Source organism: Amphiura filiformis, chromosome 17 (genome assembly GCF_039555335.1).
Source record: "Amphiura filiformis chromosome 17, Afil_fr2py, whole genome shotgun sequence".
Lineage (NCBI taxonomy): Eukaryota > Metazoa > Echinodermata > Ophiuroidea > Amphilepidida > Amphiuridae > Amphiura > Amphiura filiformis.
The window spans coordinates 33766410-33789278 of record NC_092644.1 but is presented as its reverse complement, the minus strand read 5'-3'; the positions used below and the strand labels follow the sequence as shown (position 1 = coordinate 33789278).

At 37.7% G+C, this 22869-nt stretch overlaps 1 protein-coding gene across 6 annotated transcripts in view; it reads right to left on the bottom strand.

The window, feature by feature from the left end:
• Positions 1 to 22869, bottom strand: part of LOC140137667 (cotranscriptional regulator ARB2A-like) — a 28880-nt gene that overhangs the window by 5788 nt on the left and 223 nt on the right. For 2 of the 6 annotated variants that reach the window (XM_072159404.1, XM_072159401.1), the window contains exons 2-10: positions 17513 to 17721; positions 15807 to 15973; positions 15081 to 15296; positions 13015 to 13077; positions 11785 to 11901; positions 10849 to 10959; positions 9360 to 9438; positions 7289 to 7422; positions 809 to 899 (exon numbers count right to left, since the gene is read on the bottom strand). In XM_072159404.1, coding sequence (XP_072015505.1) covers positions 840 to 899; positions 7289 to 7422; positions 9360 to 9438; positions 10849 to 10959; positions 11785 to 11901; positions 13015 to 13077; positions 15081 to 15296; positions 15807 to 15973; positions 17513 to 17684 — 1119 coding nt within the window. In that variant the 5' untranslated portion in view covers positions 17685 to 17721 and the 3' untranslated portion in view covers positions 809 to 839. Of the gene's footprint in view, positions 1 to 808; positions 900 to 7288; positions 7423 to 9359; positions 9439 to 10848; positions 10960 to 11784; positions 11902 to 13014; positions 13078 to 15080; positions 15297 to 15806; positions 15974 to 17512; positions 17722 to 18325; positions 18355 to 22869 lie in introns of those variants that run through there. The other 4 variants (XM_072159407.1, XM_072159405.1, XM_072159402.1 and 1 more) reach the window with 3 other exon arrangements.

Genomic DNA, 22869 nt, shown 5'->3' with positions numbered 1-22869 from the left:
TCCTTCACTTTCACAGCCCAACATTTGGCACCCAGGACAAAAAATCTGTGAGAATGCACACAAGATCCGTGCACAGATGATAAAACGGTGCTGCTTTCTGCTTTTCATACATTTTTTTCATGAAACAGGGCTGGGCTGTGAATGTGGTCCAGGAAGCTGTCCCATGTCAGTGCATTTTGCTGTTGTGTCAGTTGGATAACTGCTTGGTTACTGACATGTGTTAAGAGTAGAGTATTGAAGTAAAGCTGTGTGTAATTTTGGTTCAATTTGATGGACAGGATTTCAAGATATGGCCTTGTGAAAAATTATAAGTTTCTTTTTGAGGCCAGTTTATATCCCATTGAAAATAATCATTGCAGTCATATCAGATAATTTCAGAAATTGGGCTATTCCACTTAAAATCCACACTCCCCCTGTGGAAAATTTCGGAAATATCTTCCACAGAGGGAGTATGTTTTTCAAATGTAATTGGTCAGAGTTAATCCTTTTGAAACCCATACTCCCCCTGTATTATAGATTTACCTATATCTTCCACAACTGGAGTGAGTATTTCAAATGGGAGTTACCCAACTGCCTATTCTATTCGAAACTCATACTCCTTCTGTGGAAGACGTTAGCTAAATCTTCACAGGGGTAGTGTAGATTTTAAATGGAACAGCCCAATGCTTTACAAAGGATCAACTCATTTTATGTCATCACAAGACAAATTTCATCAGCCAGCCAGCCAACAGCTGCTTGTGTAAAAGTTATCCCTAATTTCATATCGGCTTCAAACAATATACCTGGAAGTTGAGACTATAATGCATACCTTTCAAATTATGACTAATCGCTCGGACACATCATCTTCGATCTGACCAAACACAACAAATGCACTGCTCAGCCCGTCGTCTTATCCATGTCTGAAAGAAAGTTTGTTTATCGTGATTAAGTATTGCATATTTAGAACTACAGTGTAAATGTAAATCATGATAAAAATGGTTCAGAAAGTCATATAACAATGTACATATCAAAATATTACATTCTTAAACACTTGAGAATGTTCTTGCAATCTTATTGGTTCTCACCCGTGTAATATGACACGATATCACACACTTTTGCGCGTGCGTATTGACGCAATACTAGTATGCGCTATTTGAACCAATCAGAGGTGCATAGAAACAACGGGACTGATCGATTCTATGCCCTAGGTGATTCCTTGTAAAATGTAGTATTTAATTTGATTAGAATTTGGTATACTTATGATGAATATATTTATTTGAATCGAAGTTTTTAAGAATGAGAATAAAGGTATTGTTTTTAGCCGCTGCCGTGCATCTATCGTCTCATATAACATGCGACATCATTATGTTTGGCGTAATCCGTAAAATAATGATGTCGCCCGTGTTATATGAGACGATAGATGCACTCCAGCGGCTAAAAACAATACCTTTGTTCTCTAACTCTTGTACACTAATATTATGAACAACCACAGTGAATTTCTGTCTGGGGGCCACTCCATTTTGCAGATGATGGATATGTACGGCTGTTAAAACCCCTTTTTCAGTATCGCTGTCACCTAAAGACTCAATTCTTTTAAACACATGCTCTATCACTCTAAGACCTCATTTTTCTATTTGATCTGTCACCCGAAGGCCCTTAATTTCCAATTTGAAGAACAACTTCAATTTATCACTGATTTCATTATTTTTAAATAACAAAGCCATATAGAACTACAGAAAGCAAAAGAATTAAGGTACCAGTTATGTTCACCCCTGTATATCGTAAACAAACACAAATATGTCATGCCAAATTTTCATGTTCAATGAAAAGCATGAAGCTATACTAAAATGCAGAAAACCTTTGACGAGCGCGTATTGTAAGGATACATCGCGTATATACTGCGTTGCACGCACTTGTCTCTGATTGGCTGCTAAGGCGATATGTTGTTGCTGAGATGAAATTTATGAATGAACTGTGCGCCGTACGCGTTGTTAGCGCCGAATTTGCAACATCACGGTAGTCGCGCTCGTAAAAGGTTTGCTGCATTTTAGTATATTATAGTTCTCTTGTTTGAAACTTTGTGTACAAATCAATAAGGCATGGAGCAATCTGCAACTTGGCACCTTCTTTGGGATTTTGGATACTGGGTCTTTATTTCCTGACCCAATTTCAACGAATGAGGCCTGAATCCGAGCTAAAAGATCATTTTCTATGAATTAATGCAAATTAACCAGTTGATGCAAGAAACTTTTTTAATGGTGTTACAACTCAAATAGTAATTAAAAGCAAACCGCCCCCCAACAAAAACACAAACAACAACTTAAACGAGACAATCCATGAGATGTCATTTTCCAGCAGAACAAAACGTCAAATGTGTAGCGATTTCAGCAATAGAAAAAAAAACACCCAATGATCCTTAAATAGCTCCCAGTTGATTGAAAATACATAGTTCAGCTTTTACCTGATAACTTAACCCATGATAGGACAAAAGCTAAGAAGAAGTCCTCCCTGGATCACAATAACAGTAATGCTTTCAATCAGCTTGATCATAATGGATGTTTTACAGTCAAAATAGAAACACACAGCAATATTCATATTGTATGTTATAAAATTGAAGGCAGCATCTTTGCTATCATTAGCAAGCAAAAGAATCCTACTATTGAGTATGCACTGAAGAACACAAATTGAAGATATGTGATGCGATCAAGCAAAATCAGTCGGAACTCGAAAATATTAACTTTTCAGTTTCTTATATGATAGTAAAAAGCATTTTTTTGCAGAAAACCCTATTGAAATTGAACAACCAGTTCCAAAGATATGAGCAAATAAAGAGTTTCTGAAACAAGAGGAAACAAAAGGAAATATTTCCTTTGTTTGGCTATATCTCAAAATCAATATTTCCGAGTTCCGACTGATTTTGCTTGATCGCATCACATATATCCATCATATGTGGCAAGCAAGCTTGGAAGAGCTAAACATTGTAAGAGACAAATTGTTGATTATTATTTCTTGTTGGTGACAGCTCCAAAAGTATATATTTCATCTATAAAAATTATGATCCACCATTATGTACAGAAAACAAATAAAGCAACACAGCCAAACAAGCAGATAATGTGAGGTGCAATTTCAGTATTATAAAAACAGAAAAGTAACAGCACACTTCAAAGGCTGTAACTCCTCTTTAGAGTCACTTTTCTGTTTTGAATCCTTTGATTGCTGCTAACTATTTTGCTCATGAGAAGCATGTGTTGCGATGTTGGTTCATTCAATGATGTGATCTTGTGGTAGTATAATTGAAGACAGATAAAAAGGCTAGTTTGCATCTGACGTCACTGTAAATCAAATTCCCTACAATCCTTGATTGGTTATAGCGTGTAAAAGGGCGGTCGATTTATCTGGTGCCAATCAGAAAAAAGGAATAACAGAAAATGGCGAAAAATTACGTACTTTTACAAGGCAAAAAGCAACTTTTCTACGCATTGTTGACATGGTGCTTTCAGGAGAGAAAGTTTCCTACTATAAAGACATAACTTTTGAGATGGTTTGTATGTTTGAAGGTGCAAAATTAACATAAGGCGCCTGGTTTTACCGCCGCGTTCAGGGCTTTTGACTAACACACGCGTCGCGTCACGTCACGTCACGTCGCGTCACGTCACGTCACGTTGATATCTTCATGAGCGAACGGACTTGCACCCGCTGGGCCTGTTGAAATCAAAACAAATCTTTGCCGGGGGTCCACTCTTGCAGTAATGTTCATGTCAAATCCGACCCCATTTAATGGGTTCTCTGGGTTCAAAAATCCCACTCAATCAGGCCCAGGAAACTCCACAAATTACCCTCACGGAGGCTCCCAATACCGTCTAAAAAGAACCCCAAGTGCCCCATCTACTGCAAGAGGACCCCCCGGCAAAGATTTGTTTTGATTTCAACAGGCCCATCACAGCGGGTGCAAGTTCGTTCGCTGTCGATATCAGCATGTGTGTATCATATGCAATAGAGCAGGCCATGGAAAACATGTGTGCAACAACGTGACACAAGTAAAACAAACACAGCTGTATGGAATTTTCCATTGAAAACTCTGAGGTCGTATTCTTGAAGACGGGTCAACCTTAGGCCTGGGAGGCTCTTTGGCCATGTCAAGTGGGGTGGGCTGGGTCATGTCAGGGGGGGGCACTCACATTTCCCAGCTATACGGGTATGTGCCGCGGCGACGACCCCCTTTTTCAGAGCCGCTAGCCGTTCCTTAGACCCTCTGAATTCATTGATTGCCCGCTCTGAAGCCCGAACATTTTCTAGCCGTTCCATAGACCCTCAGATCATCGATTTCCGCTCTCATTGGCATCTTGACAGGCGTGTTTTCTGTCCTACTCTTTCAAGCCCAAAAGCTACTTTTTCTAGCTCAAAAACTTCAAAGGGAATTTTCCATATATTTCTTCTCCATTGAAACAAATTGTATTAGGAGTAAGGTGAACTTTGGGCGGATTTTGGGCTCCTTTAGTAGTGGCAACACTGGTTTGTTGTTAAACAGCACTGCACTGTCGAAAGTGCCTGCCGCGATGCCGATGCCTTCAGCTGATGAACATTTTGCTAGAAATAAATGATTTTGAGATCTCTTTTGGGAATAAAATTGCCAAATATGAGAAAAAGTACCTCAAATAATTGTGTGCACATCCTTGCAGCTAGCCATAACAGTGAATTAAAAGGTAATTTACGATCTACTGGTCTAGTGGAATGGTGTCAAATTCTGCACACTTCACTCAATCATCTCATGCAGTTCAATGTAGTCAATGTTTTACTTTTCGGCACTGAAAAAAATATTTTTGTGGGTTTGTTTTTATCACAGCAGTCCAGGAAGTCAAACTGTGCGGCTACGTAAGGTTACATAATAGTACCACGTTGAAAACAGATTGGCCATAGAAGCTCACACAACAGCCCAGTTACCCAACTGGTGTAAGAGATGATTGGGGTCAACAAACTTTCTCATCCACGCAAGTGTTTGTTTACCACCATGCCAATGCCAGCGACCTTGCTAACATGTTACTGTAGAAATGGCATTGCAAATTTTAGTGGATGATATTAATATAATTCATATGGGAGTATGGAGTTAAATATTATTGTTTATGACAGTAAAAAACTTTAATAAAATGGGAGTTAAAATGTCATCAATACTTTGTTGTAATCAGGAAAGTTTGTTGAATGTTGTCACTCACTCGTTCGATCTGTATACTGACACAGCACAGACTCACGCATGCACGAGTCTGTACTGTGGACACTGCAATTGACATGACATGCCGATTTTAACAGATGTGCTGGTCATTGCCTTTTACCTGGATCCAGGTCCAATAAATTTACCTTTTTCTCTGTCTATCCGGTGCTTTTCTTCCCCGATATTGGCTCATAATTAATTCCATAAAAGTAGAATGGTTATTAACTTCCAATATCACTGAATTGACCAATGTCCTACCGGCAACTGTATATAATTCCAGCTGAACAACACATCAACGGAGGCGAACAAATGCATGTCATGCCAAATGCAAGGCCTGCTGTCGAAACTGGACAGTTTCTCTGCCTTAAATTTCTTGTATGTTATATCCATAGAGTCACAACTTTTCCTGATATTGGTCAGATAATATCCTGAATTTCACAAGGGTCATTGAAAGTGCATGTGTGGAAAATAAACATCGATGTCCCAAACACTGTATGCTTGTATTCTCGCTGGCACAAGAGCTTTGATCAGTCTCTTACACATATTATTCAGCGTCAGAAAATTTGGCTGGTTTACAAGTTTCTATCAAAATGTTTATTGTGAATGAATGAAAGGAGCGTTTGGGGATCTGAAATATCTGAATAATTCATTATATGCTGCTACGTCATCTCATCAAAAAACAATTCTACACGCGCCTAGTGAATATAGCAATATAGTGATGGGTGTTTTGTACAGAATTTCAATGGGCTGGTTCCCAGTAGCATGCAATTATGCAAGCTTACGTAAACTTCGCCCCCAGACGCCCTCGGCTGCTGTGGTTTTTATGGTGGGCTAATATGTAGTGCTGCTAGCTGCTGCTATAATTATCAGTAGGCTAATAGCATAGATTGTAGGTCTGCAGGGTCTAGTAATTTGATTCGAATGCTGTTTTGCTTTGGGCCTTGCTGAGATTTTCATCGTAATATGCCAAACAGACCTATTTTGCATTAATGGTTTTCCTGATTTAATAATTTAATGCACAATTCAAAGTGAAATCGATTCCTTCAAAAATCTGTGGCAAAAACGCAACAAAATTGAACCCTGGTTTGGCCTGCATGGTTTAGTTGCCGAGATTTTTCAGATTTTGGCGGCTGATCAGTTCCCAAGACCCCCCTTTTGGCCGGTCAAACAGTTCCCAAGACCCCCCTTTTTGACCGGCCGATCAGTTCCCTAGACCCCCCTTTTTGGCCTGCCGATCAGTTCCTTAGACCTCAAGTTCGAAACTGGCGGTGGCACACCCCTACCCAAAAATAATTTAGTGCGGGTCATGTTATTGCGCAGTTGTGTTGTTCATTTTTCGTGGCGTCTGCGGGTTTTTTCTTGGGGCCGGGTGTGTCCTGGGACGGGTGTTAGCCCCTTTGCGAGAATACGGCCCGGGTATTTTCCACAGTTTAAAAATAGCCACGCGTATCCCATGCATTCATATCGGGTCTTTTCAATGGAAGTTCCTAGTGCATGTTCATGGTATGTGCTAAGCAAAACATTGATTGGGGTGCAAACAAGGGTCATGTTGAGTTCTGGCTTGTTTTGGGTGATTGGATCGGGTTGTCAAAAAGGCAGTAAATACAGGTGGTTGTCAAGCATTCTCAATTGGCAAAAGAAATACAAACTAAGTGGCGAAGGGAAAAAAATTTCCGGGAAAGTTGTTATCAAATAAAAATAAAATAGGAAAATAGGAGTTGAAAACAGAGAATTGAGGGACCCAACGGTACCCAGTTCGTTAGGCGGGGTGTTATGTGGCCCACCTCGGGTGCATTCACCCAATGCCCCCAACTTGATAGAGGTCAAGGTCAAATTGGATCTCAACCGTATGACTTGTTTGTAACTTTTAAGAAGATATCAACGTGGACGTGGCGTGACGCGACGTGACGTGACGTGACGTGGCGTGACGCTGGACGCTGTGTGTTAGTCAAAAGCCCGCGTTCAGCAGCTCATATCATCACTTGTAAACAAACCGTGCTCGAGTTTGATTGACAGATGACGTCAGACGCAAACTAGTCTTTTTATCTCTGTCTTCCATTATAGTGGTATCATAGTAGAACTTAATTCTTGCACTCTATGTACCTTGGGTTGAGTCTCATCAGCAGCAGCAGGATCATCTACAAAATCAGGTTCTTGTGCTTTTGCTTCCATTTCTTTGAAGTATGCAAATATGGACTCCATGCTGTAGTATGAAGTCTCTCCATGCTTGTGTGTTCCTGCAGCACAACATAAAAAAAATGTATATTGTATCATCAAAAGATGTATGAATAATCATAGATTTTAAATATGCTATTAAAATGTGGGTTACCCAATTGACAAACTCACCCCCCCCCCTTTTACCTCATGAAAATGTAGAGTTTTAGGCCAGAAATATTTTTCATTCAGGTGGCTATGAACAAAAACATGGTAGTTTGGTGGTTACCCCAAAAATCATGTACTTTCTATGGGCCACTGTGATACACATTTTTACTTCTGGAATCCAAATCGCTGGAGAAATTTTGAACTCAAAATTTGGAATAAGAATGTTTGTGCTAATTAAAATATTGGTCTAAATCAGGGAGATTTTCAGGTTTGTAAGAAGATTGGTGTTTATTCTGGGAACTTTCTGTCAAATCAGGGAGAATTGGCATCTGTGTGTCTGGAGTTTGAATAAGAATCACCCCTTCTAAATTCCGGTTAGATTTCATGGTTAGGGTTAGAATTAGTCCCTATTCCAGAAAAATACAGAGCTTTTTTTGGAATAAAAAAATATGATCTTGTTTTGCCAAATGAAACATAGCTAAATCCTAATTCTTTAATTAGTGTTAACTGGAGATAAAAGAAAAAGTTCATTTTTTACCAATTTTTTGAATAAAAGAGCCAAAAACATGCATTTTTGGCACATTTTCTGACAATCGAGTCACAAAAATCAAAGACTTGGAACAAGTCTAAACATTCAAAATCTGTAATATATATGCCAAAATTTAGCTCTAATTTTTTATATGTTACTTTAATTACATGATTGGTTATAAGAATGAAGCATGTCTTTTCCAAAAATTAGAATGCATAAACTGAAATTAGTCTTAGTACAATTCTTTGGGCTTGATTGTCACAGCATATGAAAAACACCCTAAAAATGCATGTTTTTGGCCCTTATTTCCAAAAATTGGCCAAATATTAAAATTGTGACTTTTATTGCTAGTTAGGACTAACTAAAGGATTAGGATTCAGCTAGTTTTCATTTGGCAAAACAGGATAAGATAGCAGATGGATACGGACCTGAACTAAAGATGAGCGGGACATACATTTTTATCTCTCTAACCTGAAAAACCTGACAGCTAAACACCCCAACCCAGCCATTGATCCCTCCCCGGTCCCCTATCCGGACTGACCCGATCAAAATTTCTATTGATCTAGACTGACCAGTTGGAATTAATTTACAACAACTCCCATGCCCTGCTCATCTTTAATCCGAATTAAAAGATTTTGATATTGAGAATTGAGATCATGGCTAGGTTTTACAATCAGAGGCAGTGGCGTGGCGTCATAGGGGCAGGGGGTATGTGCCCCCCATCGATCTGAAATTTTTAAAATCCCATAGGAAAATTGCTGAAAAACAGCCTGTGCCCCCCCCCATCATGGTCGGTGCCCCCCCCCCCCCAATATGATGACCCACGTCACGCTACGCCACTGATCAGAGGGTGTATTACAGGAGTGACGTACCAGATTTCTAAAGTTGCGCCGAGACCACCATTAGAGGTAAAGATTCAGTTAGATTAGGATTAAAGATGGCATCCCTATTTTAAAGATGCTCTTTAGTTTTAAAGGAGTGTTTCGTGATCCTAGCATCCTCTTTTTATGACATTTTTCAGTACATATCCACGCAAAAAGCCCATTCCCAAAATTTCAGTTGATTCCGATTTTGCGTTTGCGAGTTATGCATGATTATGTGTATTACACTGCTCCATAGACAATGCGTTGTAATTTCGTTCTGGTGCACCAGAACAAAATTCAAATTTCACAATATCTTTGCAAAACGAATTAATCTGCAAGAAATATTTTGTACATAAACATTATGTAGCCAGAGGTTTCCAGTGATATAAAAATCTCAACTTTTTTTGAGAAAAGTGGGGGATGAGGCTGTGGATCACGAAATGCCCCTTTAAGTACATACCAGCAGATACTCTAGCACAATCAAAGTAGCTGAGAGGAGTGTCTAAAGGCTCACTGGATGACACCCAATTCTTTGAATGCTGCAGAGAATGAGAAAATATTGTGAAAGATGCGCACTTTGGCACACTCCAAATCTCTGAGTAAACCTTCACTTACAAATTATAGTTGTTGGAGATAAAAAAATTAAACATTGACAAATGACAATACACATTTTACATTCAAGAAAACGACATGGTACAGATGACAAACTAATTGGATGACCGACACAAATACAAAGACACTGATATAAATAATCATGTAGACACACCCCCACACACCCCACTAATACATGGAACTGCAGACAGTGCACAAGACTATGCAAGTGCAGATTGATGGTTTTTCACCAGTTGTTTTGTACAACTTTCACACATTTACATAGAAATAGATCACAGTATTGCGCAACAACCAGGTTCCAGTTTGGTACTATCCAACAACATCTCACTTTGTTTTGTATTTTTGCAGTGTTTCTAGTTCACTGCATGTGTAAAGAGACTTGTCCAATGTTGGAGGTATAAAAAATATTTTAGTTGTTGTTTGACATACTGACACCCCCATACGTGCAATGCATCTACACAGCTAGTATTGGGCAGAATAAGGGAAGTTTAATTTTGGTGTGTTAACAAACTTGGTATGTTTCACCAAATGTGTGTAAACAAAACAACCATTTGTGGTCAAAATGTCACTCAGATTTTAAAATTATTTTTAATTTTTGGTAGCACTAAAAGCAGACATTATGGATTCATTGGTGCAAAAACATGCAAATTAAGACTATGCACCAGACACAGTTTTTGCAAGCATGAAAGTCTTACCGTTTTAAAATATCAGGACTTTTGTGCATAATTTTGATGTTTTTTTACTAAAACATCAATTTCTCAGAGTTCACTTATGACAACATTGCACAATTTTTGTGACAAGATAACTTTAAAAATACACTTTTTGCACTTTCATTTAGAGCACATCAAAGTCTAGGAAAGCTTCTCATTTTTTCAAACTATATTTCTAAACAAAATTATACACCATTCATGATGTGAGATTTTTGCTGAATAGAGTGACAAAATTGCTTTCTTCACATGTTTTTTTTCTTAAAATATTTCGAAAAATGAATTTCCCAAAAATAAAAAAAAACCTTCCCTAATTTCATGACTCTACTTTTTGAATTGAAAAAATCCTACTCGGAATTGATTTTTTTTGTACGTTGTCACAAAAATAAATTGGGGTACAAAAGTGTATTTTTGTGATTTTCTCATAAACTGAACATTTTTGTTTAAATTTGGCATTATCATAGGATTCCTCGACTCCTGGTCTTTCCAAAAATGTATAGATTTATATACTTTGGACTTAAACTTAGGAAATAATGAAGTCGGAAAAGGTCCATGTTCTCTCCTGTAAGTGAATCATTATGCTTATTTATATATGTGAGCAAATTGAATACATTCCTGATGGTAGCTTACCTTGATAAACCAGTCCCTGACATTGCTAGATACATTGGAACGTAAACTATGTATAGAATCTGAGAAGCCTACTGCAAAGACCTTGTCAATAAATCCTTCACATGTTTTAGCCTGCAAAGGGACAAAACAAAAGGAAAAGTTTTTAAACAATAATAATAATAGTGCCAGTTACAATGCCAGCTTCACTTCTTCATAAATTGAAACTCATTTGGAAAATATATAACATGCAAGGAAAGTTCTTGGAATGTTGCTGGGTATCCATGCTTGCACTGGAAGCTTCAGAAAACACGCCATTGCCGAGTTAAACAAGAATGACAAGGATAAACAGAATTATTTTGTGGGACTCACAGGTGACACAAGTCACCCCTGATTTCCTGTCCTTGATGAGACTCCCACAAAAGTGACGTGTCATGTCAAAAGGAGATACTTTTGGGCATCGTAAATGGAGAAATAACCAAAAATCTGCCTGGGGTAGAATTTTTCACAATTTGGGTTTGTTGCAAATTTGTGATGTTATTAATGTTAAAAATATTGCCTGATAGTTTCAGACTGGAATATAACTGGCATCTTGTATTTTTGAGACATTTTTCAAGGTAATTGCTACTCTCAACATTGTCATTAATATTTTTAAAGGCCGATATCTCAATTTCCAATTTTATAATACCATAACTTACGAACTCAATATCTACGCTTAGGAATGTCCGATTTCATTGGAAAAAAACAGTGTTGTGGAGCAAAATATCTCCATAAATTTAAGATATGTAAAAACCACAAAATTGATAACCTGCCCAAAAGTGTCTCCTTTTGACATGACACGTCACAAATATAATGAAATCAGCAAATTATACAACATGCAACATTGTGGGAAACTTAACAATCTTTGTATGGACTTTTTTGCTTTAAAAACTTTAAAGCATACCATCCCATTACACTTACCATTTCTACAGTCACATAACCACCGGCACTGAATGCTACAATGGCAACCTTGCCAGGCCATTCTGAGATGAAGTGTTTCCATACATATCTACCATGTGATTCAGGACTGGAGCTACCCTGTGAGTATGAAGAAATAAATAAATTAGGATTTCTGATTAAACTGACCTACAGAATGAACTAAACAAACCAAAGAAATTTCAAGACATTAAAGGCCCATTGAGTGATTTCCTCATCCAGAGGATCATAAAAATCATCAAAACTCCAATTTTGGCACCTTGGTTAGTGTCATAGATGTGCTAACATAGCTTGCTAGTGGTTAATCCGAAAGCTGTGCTTTATAAAGACAAAATAAGACATTTTACATGAATCTGTAGAAATTAGCTACATGTATTTGAATAGGGCTTCAACTTTGTCAATAATGCCGTTTCCTTGTTTTTTTGCCAAATTTTTCATTTCAGAAATACCTAATGACAATTCTAATGACTTATCCTTCACTTTTAAGTAATTTATACACATTTTTTTTACACTTTTGCTAGGATCACTGAATGGAACTTAAATAGTTAAAATTAAAGAGAGAGGGAGAAAAGAGTGTGTCAGAGAGGGAGAGGATGCAGGGTCTTAGCTAGAAATTGAGGGATGCCCGTCATTTGAATAAAATTGCCTGTCCTAATTCGACCTTTAAAACATTTACCAGACATCTATAGCCCATTGGGGTTCAAAGAGTTCAAATATGTGCTGATATGGCCTTGTTCTACACATTGGGTCTACTAAAAAGGTCAATAAGCTTCTCAAAACAAACAATTTATAATATAGCATCTGTCAAAGGCATTAATTCTACCCGTCCCAGGAGCAAACTGGCCGTCTAAAATGACGGCCAGACGGGTGGCTAGCTAAGACCCTGAGAGGATGAGAGTGAAAGAGGTAAAGAGAGAGGTAGAGAGATAGAGAGAGCAAAACTAAGCCACGTGGAGACAAACATAACATCACTTTTGACTTATCAAGTCAACATTATTTTTACTACTGTAATTTTTTTCATTATTATTATTATGATTAATTATCAATTATGATTATGTCCACCTTATTTTCCTACCCCCCCCCCCCAAATATAAACACAACACCAAACAAACCCTAAACATGAAACACAACAGCTTTGTTCTACAATTTAATATGTATATACATGTACATACAAACTATTTTTCCTTTTCAACATGAAATGAAGTCATATCTTACAGGTATCACCCTTCCTTTATCTGTGTTGTAATTTGTGTTGAGAAGCATCACCTCATAATTATCCTGTAGAAATGGGGAAAAAAACCAAAATAAAACCATCAAAGTATTGCACTATCCACTATACCATTTTTCACCCTGATGTGACAGTGACATATATCAGTGCGCATTTCATTGGGTGCAGTGTCAAATCGCTAGTGTTCGCTCAAAGTGCTGGCGTAAGATGCCGCATAGATGTGCATGCAAAACAGCTACCTCAACGCGTTGACCGTTGACGTCACTGCCACATCAGGGTGGAAAATGGTATACCGTATTTGAATGTCAGAGTTTTTATACAAGGGAGGGGAGGCAAACATTTTTATGCTTTACCAAGCAGTACACACTTGAAAAACAATTGATGATCAGTTGGAAAACAATATATTGATGATCAGTTGGGAAACTATAAATATATTAGTTGTTCAGTTGTTGTATCCACTGGTCTGTTCTGAACTCCAGCATATTGTAATTTGTTGAAGAACTTCTGAATTGCCTCTAGACATGATATGAGCATCCTGGTGGGTCTTGAAGTGTAACTTGACAATAAGTATTAACCCTAACTCTGCCAAACATCAAGAAACCAATGCACAAAGCAACTGCAAGTTTCCCACATGATCTGATTGCGTCATCATGCTACGTGACATAGCACAAAAAGCTTGGCCGGCCAAGGTACAATGTACACCCCGTGGCATGCTATCCCCGATCATGTATCTAGCACATGAGAGATCTGCGGTTCAAAACCGCACCCAAGAAAACAACTTTACTCTTCACACCTTCTTTCTTTCTTCCTTCCTTCTTTCCTGCTCCTTCTCCAAAAAGCACCTGGGTGTTATAATTAGGGTTAAGGCCAAAAAAAAAAAAAAGGTTAGTCTCAAAGCTTTGCTGAGCGTTTGTAAAATCCACGATTTGACAAAAAACAAATGCGGAAATTTTTTTATTCCCAAAAAATTTTTTTTTTTTTAGTTTTTTCCAGAAAAAATCGGCAAAAATCAGATTTTTTCTCAAAATACCATGAAAAAAAGCCGGCCAAGGTACAATGTACACCCCCGTGGCATGCTATCCCCGATCATGTGTCTAGCACATGAGAGATCTATGATTCAAAACCGCACCCAAGAAAAACAACTTTACTCTTCACACCTTCTTTCTTTCTTCCTTCCTTCTTTCCTGCTCCTTCTCAAAAAAGCACCTGGGTGTTATAATTAGGGTTGAGGCCAAAAAAAAAGGTTCGTATCAAAGCTGGCGCGGGCGTTTGTAAAATCCCACGATTTGACAAAAAACAAATGCGAATTTTTTTTATTTCAAAAAAAAAATTTTATAGTTTTTCCAGAAAAAATCGGCGAAAATCAGACTTTTTCTCAAAATACCATGAAAAAAGTCGGAAAAAAAAAAAATTAAAAGAAATCGCATTTCGCATTTGTTTTTAAATTTCTCGTGTGCTTTGAGACAAACCTTCTTTTTTTTTGGCCTAATCATTTATTTCATTCATTTTGCTTCACTGGTATGATAAACTGCATGAGAAGGCTGCACCCCAGGCATCCCACCAGAGGCTCTTTACTCCTCGACTGCCAAGGCTTGGCTTTTTTCCCTCATTCCAGTTTCATGGATACAATGGCATATATAGCATAAATTTGACAAAATCACATTAAGGGGGTACTACACCCCTGTGGTAAATTTGTGACTACTTTTGCATTTTTCTCAAAAAATAATAACACACTGGTAACAAAATTTATGTATATTATTGGGGCAAGGAATCCAATTACTACACTGAAATTTCAGTGAATCAAGACAAGCGGTTCAGTATATATGATAGGAAATGAGGTACATCCTAGCGGTACCTTATTTCTTATCATAAATAACGAACCGCTTGTCTTGATTCACTGAAATTCCATTGTAGTAATTGGATTCCTTGCCCCTATAATATGTATAACTTTTGTTACCACTGTGTTATTAGTTTTTGAGAAAAATGCAAAAATAGACACAAATTTATCGAGGGGTGTAGTACCCCCTTAAGAATAACTGGCATATATACTTACATTCATTGCTTCTTTGATGTAGGGCATCATGGTACCCATAGCAAGACTATTATTGATGATAGGCCTCCTAGCCCATTGGCCTGCTCTCACTACTCCACTGCCATGAATTAATACCAGCAACTTCTTGTCTGAAGGCGGTTCCTCACCATGGATAACTGGAAGAACGTTTTCACTCACAAATATGAAGGTTCTTGGTTGTTTCTCTGTTGCATCCACCTGGATAAAAAAACGATGAATGAATGAAATGATGAATATGCAAATGGATGTTTGTTCCGTTAAATAGTATTCTATTGACCATTTGCACTGATCCGCCATCTTGATCCCAAAACAAGATTTTCCCTTCAAAAGCATTTGCACAAAGTGCATCTTCGTTTTTCTAGCGTCGCGCCAGAAGGCTTTTACAAAGTGTATGTGATGATTAATTCCGATTCAGTGTGTGTATGAAGGCGTGAACACACACATCTCCAGACCCACGGACAAAAACATTTTAACAGTCTCAACCCCTTACTCTGTACCAGCGTTCAAGTCACATCTGTTTACGTGACAATGAATATGCATATCTTTCCAGATTCTACGACTTTTTTGAGATGAAAAATATTCAAAATGTGAATAGTCAGATTGGATTAGAACAAGTTTTAAGCATGCAGGTAATGAATGAATAGAATGTAATTCACTTCTCAAAGATAACTTAAGACATGATTTAAATCAAGCAACCCTGCAGCTTACAGGTACATATACTTTCTGTAGGTTGCATTCCGTTTCCATTAGCTGAAAGACATATTTTGTGATGATTTCCCCAAGTGCTTCATAATGTTTCTGATTAAAGCTACAGTCATTGGGAATCACTTCAAAGACAAACCGTGAACCAGTTTTGATTTGTCTTAGCTCACCATCTGAAAATTAAAATGTAAATAAATTAATCTCAAGAAAGGTCACTTTACAGAAGGGGGAAAAAACGAAAAGACATTTTAGTTTGACAAAACCAAGTGAATTTTTTTTACTCACTCCAATATTTCATCCTTCACATCGGAGGAGAAGTTTGAGAAGCCATGGAGATAAGAAGAAGGGGGAACAAGACCTTAAACAGAGAGGAAGGCACATATTTCCTTAGCCATGTATATGATCCGCTTTTAAAGACTGCAAATGAGTCTAAACATCACCAGAAACCCATCTCCCGGGAAAGTGGATCAGATGACCATATCAGTCATACCTGATGAAGTCCTCCGATGTGAAGGACGAAATATTGTAGTGAGTAAAAAAATTCACTTGGTTTTGTCAAGCTAAAATGTCTTTTCGTTCAAAATCAACAAACCTGATGAACTTATTCAACAAAGTTAGAAAGGGGGAAACTCAATAAACTGACAAATTGTGTTAAAGTCCCAGAATTTTGCACAAAGAAAAATGCTATTTTAACTTTATTTTCCCTAAAAGTAGTTGTTTTCAGCACACCTACAAAATACATTGTACACTTGATGGATTTTTGTAAGGCTCTCACCTAACGGGTAAATATGTACTCTGGTACCGTACTCGATTGAATTATCGGGCGGAAAATCCGGGTACCGAAAAAACAAAAACAAAAAAATTAAAATTTTTTTTCAGGGGGATAAAGCTGAACATTTTAATTACTTTTCCTTCTATTGCTTCTATTGAACAGCCAGGGGCACGATTTATATATAGTATGAATTGCTAGCTGTTCAATTTTATCCAGCTTTGAAAAAAAAAAACACCCTTTTTTTAAAGTAGCAGTATTCTACATGTATCCAGTTTCCAATCTTGGAACAAGTAATTTAGGGTACCGGTATATAACTTCTTCTTTTTATATATTTTTTTTATTTGGGTAACCTGTTACTGGAATTTTGACCCGGGTATAAAGGCCAAGAACAGGCAGAAGCTCAGGTTTTGGAGAGAGCCTTTTTGCAGCCTAAATTGTGGGGAAAACATCTCACTTTTTATGGAGTAAAGTGTTCTTGTTCAGAATCTGATTAAACTATTTGAATAATTCTGGTACATAATCCTTGATTTAAAACCTTTATCATGGAAAAGCTTTAAGCATACTTTGACTTTTATCGGAGTATGTAATTCAATAGAGTACACTAATGATTCTGTGACAGCATCAACTAATATATTCTGGGCTAGAAGGTAGTTACATGCTGCAAGAATCCATCCTCTATTTACATACTTATCACACAAAATGTTTATGAGAATCGATTCTCGGATTCTTGCCGAATTTCTAGCCTTGATTTTGTGATGCAATAAAATGAATTATTTACTGTTTCTGAAAAAAATATGTTGACAATAATCCATATTTGGAACTAGAAAGCAAAACACAAGATATGAGAAAATGATAGAGATAGGAGTCATGGAAATAACAGAAGTAGGAAAATGTAGCTTATAAATATAAACAAATAGGCTTTTATAATTTCAAAACTTACGTTGATTGAATTCATAACCAAAATCTTGCAGAGTGCGCATCTTAGATAGATCCGGCCTGACAGTGGTAGTTTGATTGTCATCCTGGACTGTCTCTCCTGCAGGCTCTTCTTCCTTCTCATCTTCCTCCCTCTCAGTTTCATCTGGCCCTGTTGTCTTGGGTAATTCTGCCATTATATGATTGAGCTGTTGGTGCTATCACAAACAGCAACTGAAAATCAAACAAATTGGCAGTAGTGAACAACTACATGATGACTAGTGCTTGATAACATTAATATTATAAATTTGTTGAATATTTTTAAGGAGTATTTTGTGATCCTAGCATCCTCCTTTTATGACATTTTTCAATAGATATCCACAAAAAAAGCTTATTCCCAAAATTTCAGTTGATTCCAATTTTGCATAAGTTGTGAGTTATGCATGATATAATGTGTATTACACTGGTCCATATATAGCCTAAGCCACTACGTTTTGGAATACCAGAACAGGCATCGCCATGAATAGAAAAACTGCTACACCCCGATCCAGTGTACTTTTATAGTAGTACACCGGATTTGTAGACTAAAAATTATTTGGGGAAAATATGCATGGTGTCAACATAATGGCCTCACTAGATACAGTAGGCCTACATTGGATTTTCAGTAACAATTTTTGGAAGGGCAAAAAAGGGAGCAAACAATTTTTGGCAGGTCCAAAGGGGGGCGGGGACAAGAGATTTTAGGCAGGTCAGAAGAGAGCTGGGCAAGATATTTTGGGCACACATTGATGGGGTACCTTTCAATTAAATGCTCTAAAAAGGCTTAGAAAAACAGTACCTGAACATCGAATATGGTCAGAAGTTCTCTTGTTGCGGCAAATATGGTCAGTTTTCACTCAATTAAAATTTAAAACGTGACACCAAATACAGCTCCTGAAATGGTCTACTTTTTGAGATAACTCAACTCCGAAACATTTAGTGATACATGTAGTCAGGATCGTGGGATTTTGATTGGCTAATTGAATCACGTCATCATCACATCGGCACCTCATTCGCAAATTCGCTTGTCAAGCTGCGTAGCAACACGTGACCTTGTTCTTTTTACGCGATAATCAGACAAGACAGACGGACACCTCTGTCGAGGTATAGGCAGGTTTCATGTACACCACAGGTCACACTGGAGCCTGGAGGCACAACAACGCACGTACGCATGATCGAACGATATTGGAGCATGTGAAAATGAAATATCAGAGTGCTAGTACTAGTAGCCTAGTACCATACTGACGCGAGTATAGTCCCACCTTCGAGTAAAGTCCCACCCCCAAATTTTCGAAAAATTTCAGAAATAAAAAAAAAAATTGTATGCATTTTGAAATCATTAAAGGGACCATTGAAAGAAAATATGATTTGGTATCAAAATAAAGCCCATAAAATATAGAATCAATATCTAAAACAATTGAAGAACTAACTATTTTAGAAATAAAAATACAATGAAAACAACGTACTCGATTTACCCCTTCCGGCGCTACATCGCACGCCCATTATCAAAAGTAGAAAATTGGGCGCTTTCCTGATGACGTCATTGTGGTTACGCGTTTTGTGTTGCGTTGACATTTTTGCAGGTATAATTTGACAACAGCGATCGCGATCTAAATATCAGATGCAATAATCATGGTAATACAACCACTTATAATTATTTAAAGGTCAAGTAAAAACAAAATTCCAGTTGATTGTCCATATGTTATCAAAAAGAGGAAGTGGAGGGCCTTTTTATTTATCATTTATTAGTTATTTTTTACAATGCAAATGGATCATTTAGGCCTATGTATTATTCCGGGACATTATTAGGCCTACTAGTTGTGTAATTTGTAGAGGAGGATGATAGGATCGAGGCTCTTGTTATTTGATGGTTCTCTGAGAAGATGATTAAAACAAAGCCTCTAAATTGAAATGCTTATTGGACAGAAGCAAATCTAAACTATTGATAATATTATTAACTTTTGAAACATTTAAAAAAAGAAGGGTTTCCCTTATAATAAAGAAAATACCATTGAACATTTCAGACTCCCTCAATTACAATGCCATGCGAAAAGGAAGCGGGCGGGGGACGATCAATTGGTTTTTAAATCATCATCAAGCATGCCGCTTCCTATTTTACTTATTCATAAATTCACCCCCGGTCAACATGACCAAGATATGAAAAAAAAAAAGAAAAAAAAAAAGATATGATTCCGATGACTTTATGTAGGCCCTACATAGCATATATAAAACCATAAAACTAATTATGAGTATACCTATAGGCCTATGATAAAGTGGCGATGTTGAAGGAATATCGCCAAGATTTGTCATAATACATAAATTGCCGATGATGTGCGGTGTGAGCACCTCCCATGGGTATTATTATTATAGGCCTATGTATTTTTTTCCGTAGGACCTACCTTAAAAAATATTCAAGAGATGATTATTTTTTTCCAAAACCTGACAATTGGTATAAAAATAGCTTTTTCTTCCATAAGTTAACTTTCAAAAGTGCTTATTTTCATACCCCAAACAATGCAAAGTAGGCCTAGGCCCTTTTATTTTGCAAATTTATTCCTCTATAGGCCTACCATGTGTTATACCGGAGACTTGCCAATATTATTTGAGCCGTTGGCACTGGGGCAGTAGCTGAACGACAGATGAAGAAGTTGGTTCAGAAGACCATGACATGCAAGCTGTTCTTGAAATAAATTACGAGGAGCGCCTACAAACATACATAGGTCTTCAAAACGCCTATTATGCTACAAACATCATATGGGAAATATTATAGGCCTACACTTATTTTAATCCATGGATGGTTAGGACCGGGATAGGCCTAGGCCAGAGGATGATTTAAGGAAGCCCCATCATGCACTGCAAACGTGTTATCACCCGAGTTTCAACTGCCACTTGACTTTTCAAATCCCATTGAATTCTGTGCAAAAGATGTTGTTTAAGAATTGTGCGTGTGTCATTATTATTTGGTCGATTTCAGATCTAAAGTGATGTATGCATGAAGGATAATTCACACCTTCTGTAGGTAACATAAAATGTGAAATCGACCAGCATTGTGAATGCGTTTTTATTGTAAATATATCAGTCCAAATTCAAATTTAACCATGGCCGTCAATGCAATGTGCGAGCAGTAGTGTCATGTTCACTCACACAGTTGTGCTAACCGCAAGTCAACACAGTGGCGTGGTGGGAAGTGCTTAAATCATCCTCTGGGACTAGGCTATGCGAAATTGATGTCAGTCATTTCTAAAAGCGAAATATTCAGCCAGGCGCTGTATTTTACAAGATTTACCCAATCAACATAAACTTTGTAACTGTAGGCCTACCTTTGATAAAAGCGCCGGACACTTTGCACTTTCAAGTATCAGTGGGAGTTGAGATTGGATTAGGCCTATAAGCATTTCCATAACGTAAACTAAAGGCTGACAGTAAATATTGTTCATATGATTGTTTGGAGTGGCCTTTATATGTTCCTCTCGTGGTTCTTTATCTTCAAATTTGTTTCTCATTTTTCATAGGCTTTTTCGGCTTTTATATAATAACGCCTTTTCCCAGATCTCGGAGGGTTCAAAGCGCTGTAATTTCGCTGCCATGGTAGGCCTACAATCAGATCGCATCATCTAGGCTGGATGCTGCCGAACCTGTCGCAAATCTAGCCGCACTTCGATTGTAACATCCACCAATTATCTTTTCAGCTCCCCAAATTTCATTGGGTGAAGGAAGTTTTTGATAACCAAACAACTAATCACCGATTTTTGAGAAGCAGGAGGAAACTGGAGATCCCGAAGAAAACCTGCGGGATCGAGATAAACCAAGTTCACAAGAGTCTTTGGGCCGCGCGCTAGGGGCTTGAAGTTGAACCCGGGACCTCAGTAGTGGTGCAAGGCGAGGAAACAACCGCGCCAACTCGCTCTCCCGAGCCTGACTTTTGTTTTGAACCTGGTCCCATAAGTGTGTCTCTACACGGAGCGATTTTTTTAAATAGATTTTTCAATTATTTTAGACTTAGAATTTTTCATACATAGGCCTAAAAATAAGTTTATTAGAGAACAAGGGCCACTTCCAAGTCTTTTTGAGGCAGGGCCTACTCTAGGGGGTTTATCCCTCAGAATCTCACATTTGAAAAAAAAAGTGCGTCATCGTTAGCTATCGTTTCCTCGAGCACTGTTGGAAAAGACCGAAAACTGCAGACAATGCTGATTTTACACTGAAAAAAACACCTCCCTCATTAATTCATGAAAATCCTCTGGACGAGAACCAAAATATTCATTTTATACGGCCTAACCTAGGCCACTTACGCCCGGGAGGTAGGCTAATTAGGCCTAAGTCGCATGTCATGGGCTAACCCGAAACATCATTGCCTTCTCTTTCCTATCCTCACCAGGTATTTCAGAAGAAATATAAGTAAAAAGTTGATATATCAGAATGCCTCAGTCAAAACAAATGATACTCTCTTGCAAACGCCGAGCAGCTAGCACTGACAGCTTTGACTGTCAATATGAAGGCCTAGGCCTAACTTACTTATGTTTCCCCGTTGTTGGCCAATTTTGTAGGCCTAGCTAGAATTTATATATAGGCCTATCATAGAAGTCATTGTAGCTTTTTAATTTATATTATAATATCCTTTTTAATAAAAATTATACTTGTTAGGCCTAAAAGGCACATAAAAGTTCATTGCTGTAAACACGTTAATGCGTTGGTTTGGACCAAGTCTGGACTATGCAGTGTTGCCATGCAGCGGAAAGGATAACCACTTTGGCGTCACAGGGGTTGCCACGTGTCTCTGCACATATGAATTAGGCGGGAACGACCGCGACATTAGGCGCTTTGTCTTTATTTGCTGATTTGGGGGGTAAAATAAAGGAAAATTGCGTTTATCATTTTAGAAATGGATTCTATATGTTATTAGCTTTATTTTGATACCAAATATGTTTAAAATTCTTTCAATGGTCCCTTTAAGGGGGTACTACACCCCTGCCCAATTATTTTGTGCTTATTTTTGCATTTTTCTCAAAAATTATAGCGCATTGGTGACAAATAAAGATATGTATATATTATAGGGGCAAGGACTACAACTACTCATGTACTGCACTGGAAATTTTATTTCAACACAGACAACAGCTGTGGAGTTACTTACAGTCAAAAATGAGGGAAACCCAATATTTGATCAATAAATCAATAACTACTTGCCTTGACTCAGTTGCTGAATTTTCAGTGCAGTAGTTGTAGTCCTTGCCCCTATAATATACATATCTTACTTGTCACCAATGCGCTATAATTTTTGAGAAAAATGCAAAAATAGGCACAAAATTTGCCAGGGGTGTAGTACCCCCTTAACATGATTTTAAA